Here is an 8,877-nt window from a genome sequence, read left to right as displayed (position 1 = left end):
GCATCAACCTTTAGTTGTGATCGTCTGATTACCAACTTCCTTTGATAACAAGCTTTGCAAGGGTTATCATTTGTGATAGCAATGTCCCTACTCAATAATGGATGTCCATTAGAGTTGGTAATGATTCTACGCATCATGGTAGATCCTGGGTGACCCAGACGATCATGCCAAAACATGTAAACTTTTGAATCAATGAACTTCTGGTTCATGACAATATGTGATTCAACTGTCTTTATGTATGTATAATACCATCCACTCAACAAACCACACAACTTATCCAATATATGCTTCTGGGTATCATTGGAGGTAATGCATAGATACTCCACATTTTCTGCACTTTTCATTTCAATGTGGTATCCATTTAAACGTATGTCTTTGAAACTCAACAAATTTCGAGTAGATCGAGTAGCATACAACTCATTCTTTATGGACAATATTGTTCTATTTGGTAAAATAATCTGGGCTTTCCCTGAGCCTTCAATTACATCTGATTTGCCTGATATTGTTGTTACCCTTATTCTTGTAAGCATCAAGCTTAAGAAATACTTTCGATCATGAAGTATTGTATGCGTAGTTGCGTAGTCTGCAAGACAAATGTCTTTGCCATTTCTCATGTTTTGAGAATGACCATAGTTTTTATCCATGCTTTCCGAGTAAGGAAATTAGAGTTAAAAGCAAGTTATAACAAGAAATTTACATGCCACTTTTATTGAATCTAAAATGTCAGTTTTAAACTACAAGTTCAACATAATAAAAGTACATCAAACATAAACGATTTAGTCAAACCAGTATACTTCATTCCCCCTTTCCATAATGAAGTCTGAAACATCTAGGTGCGTTGTGTTCAACTGTCCTGATAAGTCACACATTTGATCACATATATGCATTGGTTTAGCCTGGTCGAGAAAATTGGTCTCGACACCATTCTCCTTGAGGGAGGCTTGATACAGATCCACTAGATGTTTTGGGGTACGACAAGTACGCGCCCAATGCCCATTGCCACCACACCTATGGCAGGCTCCTTCAGAGTTCCTGGGAGCATTGTTCATGTGAGCTTTGCCTTTGTGGTGATTCACAATTTTAAAGATTGGGCCTGAATTATGCCTCGGAACCTGGTTTTGAAACTGACTACCATGGTTATTGCCTTTCCTGTTCCACCAACCTCATTTGTGGCCACGTCCTCGTTTATGATTATCGCCACCAAAGGATGTGGCGTTCACTTCGAGGGAAGCAGCATTCACTTCTGGGAATGGTGCAGATCCAGTAAGTCGAGAATTATTGTTTTTCATAAGGAGCTCATTGTTCTGTTCAGCTACCAGGAGCACAAATATCAGCTAGTTGTATTCAGTGAAGCCTCGTGCTCTATACTGCTACTGCAGGAGCACGTTAGAGGCATGAAATGTGCTGAAAGTCTTTTCTAGCAAATTTTCCTCAGTAATAGTATCCACACAGAGCTTCAGTTGAGAGGTAATTCTGAACAACGCAGAATTGTATTCTGCCACTGACTTGATATCCTGAATCCTTAGGTGAGTCCATTCATAGCTAGTTCTTAGAAGAATCACCGTTGTCTGGTGATTATATCTGCTTCTCAATGCATTCCAAAGAGTTAACGGATATTCAACCTTTAAGTACTCGCTCTTTAGTGCCTCATCAAGATGGCGACGAATAAAAATCATAGCCTTCGCCCGCTCTTGAGAGGATGAGCTGCCCTCTTCCCTGATGGAATCTCCAAGATTCCCTGCTTCCAGATGGATCTTGGTATCCAGTACCCAAGTAAGGTAATTCTTCTCGGTAATGTCCAGGGCAGCATAATCAAGCTTCGCCAAGTTCGCCATTCTCTTTTCTGAAAGAAAATGAGATGTGTAAGAACTTGCAATAATATGTATTCCTAGAGGAATATAGTATTAGAATTTCTAGTTCTTACAAATTTTTCATTTTTGATCTTCAGGCCAAAATGATAAGCACTCGAAACTTCTGGCTCGAGATTTTTAGTCTATGATTGGATGCAAGTGTTCCCAAGCAAATACTGAAAATTTTAGTCACTTTCTTAAATTTATGTCCATTTTATATACTGATCTATTTGTAAAAGTTAATTTGATAACAATGTAAAGTAGTGTATTTATATGTGAATTTGTTATTTGATTTGCGCAGAAATTATTATTTTAATGATGGCTTACAAATGAAAACCAAATGCTCTATATGACTAATAGTTAGGTTAAGATGATTGATGTGCATATTACAAGCTTAATTATTGATAGTAAATTTTACATGTACTGTATAGATAAAGATCAAAATTTTCGCATTATTGATAAAAATAAAAAAAAAGCCAACATAATGTATAAGGTGGTGTTGTGGAGTTTTACATAAAAATATCAAGTTCCACTCTGTAGTGGCATTTGTGATGTACGAGATTGATTTGAAAGATTATGTTTAGCTTCATTCTATTTATGTGCTTCTCTCTTTTTAGGTTTGGAGGATTAAACAATTTCAGTTCAAAGACATAATTTTTACATTTATCCCATTGAAATACAAATTTGGGAGGATCAAGAAAAGAATAGAAATTGGATAGTTAGGTTATTTTGTCATATTTATTTGTCAATTTTAAACTCAAAATAACATTTGAACAAGTTTAAGTCTTTTCGACCAAGGTGGAATTCAACCATTTTTCGTGGTAGCTGACTGTGATCATACTTATTCTTCTGTGTAGGGAAACCCCCGAACAAGTGTGCCAATTTTATTCGATCTCTGAACGGTTAAAAAAAGTAGAGCACGTGTGTTTTTTTTCAATAGAATGTAAATTTCATTCAACTTGGAGAAATACTATTCCAGGGTTGTGCTTACTACTTCTAATCAAAAGAAGAATAAAATACACACTTGAAGGTATCTATTAAAAAGGTAGGAGGAAACATGGATGTTGGCCTCTCACAAATTCATTGGATGGGCAAATAAGAAAACAACTAAAGCAATACATTCTTAGAGGCGCGTAGCTCCTGTGATGAAAAAATGCCTCTCGCATGCGCATGAATAACATTTAAATCATTACTTTACGCAAAGTAAAAATGAAAAACATGATAATTTTTTAGGACATGCATGGTAAAAAAAGAAGTTCCTCTTTGCACAATACATTTAAAGTATATATTGACAATTACAATGGAAAAAAACTAATACAATACATCTTTAGGGGCACGTAGCGCACGTTAGTGCGTGTGAAGAGGCTAGTATTTATATAATACGTGTTACTATGAACATATAAGCACAAATGGATTGAAGTTTGAAATTCGAACGAGAAAGTTACGAATTTTCTAAATAAAAAGACATTTCAGTAAATTTGAATGGAACTTTCTGGAAGCCAATGGCTTCCTTTTTCTTCTTCCCTGCGTGTAAAACCAGCAGCTCTGCTGCTGTTCATGATTGTTTTTTTCTCTTCTCCATCTGGCTCCCCTAACTTCAAATCTTCACATCTTTTTCATTCGGTTATCGTTTTCGACAAATCTTATATCAAAATCTAAGCCTCATTAACCCCAACACATTACCACCTCGATTTTCCCTAAAAATGACCAAGGGCAAGAAAGGAAGAAAATCCAGCCGGAGAAACAACAAATTTCGGTCAATTCATCGGAATTTGACTTTATGCCAAGGGAAGTTTAATTCTCTTCTCATGGGATACCTTTCTATGTAAGTGGTTTCCTTTATTTATTTTAATTTGGTTGTGGATGCACAGTTACTTATTTTCTTTAATGATTTCCTTCTTTCAATGTTTTTGGATGTGATCTGCTTTGTAATCCTTTGAACTGGTGAAACATGGAACAAACTTTTCTTCTCAAAGTTAAGTAGGTTATTCCTATACCTAAGGTCATTGGTTGTGTGAGTACTTCTCATGAACGTTTTCTTTGTCATTTTAAAGGATGGAAATAGTTGACACTACCTTTCATGCTATATATATCATGGTGTTAGTTATATCAGTTTAGTGGTAAATCTGTTGATGTGGCTAACTTGCAGGGCCGGCCCAGGCCCAGTGCGGGCAGGGTGATTGTCCGGGGCTCAAAAAAATTAGGGGCACCAAAATTATTAGTGCGGCATAGTTAGCGTAGTTATATATGGTTTCATAAGAGTATACATTTATAAAATTTGGTTTAATGACAAAGAAATTTAACTAGAACTAGTGATTTTGTTGTTTGAAATTAATGAGGAGGTCTTGGGTTCAAAACACCATGTGTGCTTATTTAAATTCCAATTTTTACAAATTTATTTTCATTAACAGCATAAATTTACAAAATTTGGCTAAATGATCATAAATTTAATTAGAAGCAATGATTTTTGTATTTAAAATTAACGAGAGGTCCTAAGTTCGAAATGCTATGTGCATGTTTTTTTTCTTTCAATTTTTATGAATTTTTGTTTGGTTGTTAATTTATTTTTATTACTAGCTAGTAACTATGTGGGTTGCTATTTTTAAACATTCGTTCCAATAAGTCTAATCTTCAACAAAGGGTAATGCGTAGACTAAATGTTTAGACCAAATTTGCAAATTATATGACGTGTCATCAAAATGTTTAATTTGGTGCCCATTCATTACTTATACATATCCTGAAAGACTCGAAAATATCCTTATTTTTTTAGTCTTATATTGACGAGGTTAGTAAATAAGAAAAAACACCTCACAATTTATACAAAAACACTTTAAAAGTTTAGATGGAAGACAAAACTCATAATCTATCTACTTGTAAGCCTTAAGTTTTTTGGTTTCCTTCTCTCGATACAAAATAAATTAGTTTTTTGGTGTTTCTAAATTACTGAGTTTGAAGTGCTTTTCTAAATATAATTTTATCGATGCCTTACGTGTAAAAACAAATAATTTTTTTATATGAAGTGAGGGCACATTTTTTGGCGTCGTCCCGGGCCTCAAAAATCTGTGGACTGACCCTGCTAACTTGTAGTAGTTTTATTCTTTATGTAATAATCCTAGATTAGTAAATGTTATGCTAGTCTATTTTGGCTTATGAAGCAAAAGTATATTATTGAACTTCACATTTTGCTAAAACGACCGTTGGTAGTAAAAATGTTCAAATCATGGTTAGTAAATTCCTTCAATATGAGATGTTTTGATTGTGTAATGTGAGTGACTTTAATATATGTGGTATCAATGATTATCCTAAAAATTCCCATGCTAGTATATTTAGTGAATATGGCTTGGTTTTACAAATGTGTGTTATATTAAAATATTACTTTTTAAATTCTATCATCTATCTATTGTATAAAAATATGAGTTGGAACCTTGTTAGAATTATTCTGTAAAACTCGTTTGTCTGGATGATTGGAGATTGGTTAGTTAGGTGGAATCGATAGCATGTACATTTAAAATTGTGATTCATGATGAATTGACACATGTTATAGAATGTGTATGATGTGATTCAATGATCGTTGTCATGTCGGATTGATGGTGTGTATGCTAGGAATTAAGATTCCTATTAATTTGGTGCTTGCTGTGAGTTGAACTAACTGCACCATGTAGCAGTGGAACATGGATGGTCCTGCTTGGTATATACGCGATAGGGGACTATACGTATTTCAGGGGTGATCATGCTTGGTATATCCGCGATGGGTGATCACTGTCTGCACGATTAGACTATGCTTATGGTTCTGCTTGGTTTATCCGCAATGGGGGACCATATGCATTCTAAAAGTGATCATACTCGGTATATCAGCGATGGGGATTGTTAGGGGTGATCTTGCTTGGTATGTCTACGATGGGTGATCACTGCCTGCATGATTAGACTATGCTTATGGTTCCGCTTGGGTTATGCGCAATGGGGGACCATGTGCATTCTAAAAGTGATCATGCTTGGTATATTCGTGATGAGTGATCACTAACTAGAGTTAGGATATGGTCCTGCTTGGTATATCCGCGACATGGGACCATACTGCTTCGTATATCCGTGACAGGGAACCATATGTATTTCAGGGGTGATCATGCTTGGTATATCTGCGATGGGTGATCACTACCTGCACGATTAGATTATGCCTATTAGTTGTACTTGGTACATTTCGATAGGCGACCATATTTTAGTTGGATTTCGTTGAGTGGTCCAAAATCCCTGCTCTTGCTCATTTCCATAAGGTTAGTCCTACCCTAGATCCGAGTGAATAGGAATTGCTCACAGTAGACGTTGTGTTTATAAATTAGATTTATCATGTTATTACTTGGAATCCAGGTAAGGAATTATGTAGAATTCCTTTATTAAATTTCGTGAATTGATATGTGATCTTATTGATTGATTAACGTAGCTAAATGTTAATATTGTGTATTAATTAATTGGAGTGATTGTGGAATGATGTGGGATATGATTGTTATTATTATGATTAGACTCGTTGACTAATGTGGCTAGAGAATAATATTGTGCTTCGTTGATTGTTCTTTGAGATGTTGCATGTTATGTATTGCGGTATTATGTTGAAACATAGTGATTTATGTGATCGATGAAGTGGAAATCTTGAATGTCATGTGAGTTGTTATGTAGTCTTGAAACTAGTAATTCATGCATGTCAAGTTCCAATAATTGATGGAGGAATGCTATGCTTTTTGTTAGAACGTACTGTGATAAACGTCGGAGTGCAATGAAAGGTAAGCTACGAATGACCTGATCTCTTCTTAGGGTACATAGGCAGTCTAACAAAAGGTTAGATGCAGCCATGAAATAAAAGAAAATGACTACGTGGTTAAATCATTGATTGTGTTTTGGTCTTTTCTCGAAGGCGAGACATTATAAATAAACAAGAATGTGGTGTCATCATGTGTCGATCTTGGACGTGTGTCGGGATCAGGGCGTGACACTTTGAGGTTCAACAATTACATTTTTGAACAAGCAATTCCATATCCTTGAGAGTGATGCTTAAAGCAACATTTTAATGGAAATGTTCACTTGGTGTGGCCTAAAAACAACAAACATGATCCAATTACTCTTCTTTTTCTTCAAACATACAAAGACATAAGCATAGGTCTATGAACATTAAATTGGTACGACATAAGTAGCTACGTACGTATTAATTTAGGAAATGATTTCCGCACAATTGGTTGCATTTGAGGCTAAAAAATATAGAAGTGCAGAAGACAAAAGAGGACAAAAGGGTCTGCAAAAATCACTTCCCTTTATTTACAAAACACATTTTCAATGAAAGCCATTACAAGTAGACACTGCTTCCCTATCATATATAAAATCACACTCTTCAATACTTTATTTTGTTGGAACATCTTATTACACTCACTTGAAGGAAACCTGAGATTGAAATGAAAACTCTGTACTCTCAAAGACTAGGCTAGACTTCTACGGATACGGCGAGGGAGAGACTTGCGGATCCTTCAGAGAAGGAGAGACTTGCGGTCGTTGATGCTTAAAGGACAGATTTATAAGAGCGGGACAGATTTATATGAGCACGCTGTTTGTATGAGAGTGAGTATGAGTAGAATAACAGCCGCAGCAACAGAAATAGTGGACCAAGGCGTGTTAAAATATTTCTGTTTCAAAATTACCATCCATCCGCGGCAGAGCACTGTGCGGTATTCTATCAGTTTTTCACGATGAGGGGCATAATACCAGTCGTCAACTATCATCCCGGTGCCAAGGTCATGAAGCAAATTTGATATCTTCTGGGTATCACCTAGCCAATTTTCAATAATTCCCTTCTCAACAAGCAATTGCACATCCTCTCGGGTTTTCGCGAGACGCTTCATAAGGAAAACATAATTAGCTAGGCAATCCTCCTCCTCCTTTCTGTGATGGCATTGTTCAAAAGCAAGGAGATTTCTGAGTTTCAGATCTGTGGTATCGTCCACTCTTAACTTTGGAATTTTGAGGATCCCACACGAGAATTTAATGTCAAATAAGCTGCTGCCTTTTCCTACCTTAAACTTCGCTCCAGCCTGGTGTAGCTCTGTCACGTTGGGTAGGTCTCTGGTTTTGGGCGTGGCTGTGGTTTTAGGTTTCTTTTTTGGTTCCAACGGTAGGTATAGAATTCTTATCAGATCAACAAAATGTTTTACTTCTACTCCAGAAGAACTTATCTTGTTAAATTTCTCTTTTTTTACCTCGCTATCGATTTCGCTTTGGAAAAAATTGTAGGAAATTTCAAGTAACGAAGGCAGCTGAAGTTGAAGTTGAGGAGGAATAAGTTTGAAAAGATCTTGAAGGATGAAGAATGGCAGCTGATTTTCAAGCAACTGCAAATCTCGAATCACATCCGATTTCATCGTAGGCTTGCTGAATATGTAATCATCTTCGTCCTCTCGATAATTTACGACTTCAAACCTCAATAATAAATCAATGACGAAGGCGGCATCCACTGAAACAATTCTTACAAATTCACCCTTGTCAAACACAATGGGTTCTGCATAAAAACCTCGCAACTCTTTCTGTTGCTCCTGTATCTTTTGTAAACAATCAGACAATTTTACCTTGGTTTTACTTAGAAAATGTTTCAGGTACCTTAATTTGTGCTCTTCCATGGCTTTTAAGGGTCCGTTGCCATGGTGAAGTGGGCCTACAGAGACTACTTGAGGTGTATATGTTTTCTCATTTACTTGCCGTAGTCGCTCAGGAACTCTATAGATACACCGCTCAGGGGACAGGCCAGACAAGTTATCCAACTTGTTTTTCTATGTCATGTGCCATTTTATCGTCTGACATCTTTCTCTGCATTGATTCAAATATTTCATTAGGCACACAATCAACTAAGATACTTCGAGCAAACTTTTGTAAGAAACCAAAAAAACCCCGCCAAATGCATTCGGAGTTGGTGGACTGTTGCTACTAAATATTCGTATGAACCCTGATTGCACTGGTCCAATATCGGATGAGAGATTTTTCGGTGAGATCGGAATAA

General features: G+C 36.3%; 2 protein-coding genes across 2 annotated transcripts; both read right to left on the bottom strand.

The window, feature by feature from the left end:
- Window positions 1-1,370: 1,370 nt before the first annotated feature.
- Window positions 1,371-1,835, bottom strand: LOC139191656 (uncharacterized). The gene has a single exon (XM_070812644.1). It carries the CDS (start codon window positions 1,833-1,835, stop codon window positions 1,371-1,373), a length of 465 nt encoding a protein of 154 aa, XP_070668745.1.
- A 5,567-nt stretch (window positions 1,836-7,402) lies between these two features.
- On the bottom strand, window positions 7,403-8,500 carry LOC103456057 (UPF0481 protein At3g47200-like). Its single transcript, XM_070812643.1, has one exon. The coding sequence runs from the start codon at window positions 8,498-8,500 to the stop codon at window positions 7,403-7,405; it is 1,098 nt and encodes a 365-aa protein (XP_070668744.1).
- Window positions 8,501-8,877: the final 377 nt, after the last annotated feature.

Source organism: Malus domestica, chromosome 15 (assembly GCF_042453785.1).
Source record: "Malus domestica chromosome 15, GDT2T_hap1".
Lineage (NCBI taxonomy): Eukaryota > Viridiplantae > Streptophyta > Magnoliopsida > Rosales > Rosaceae > Malus > Malus domestica.
Note: the sequence above shows the minus strand (reverse complement) of the source record. Positions and strands in the feature narration are given on the sequence as shown.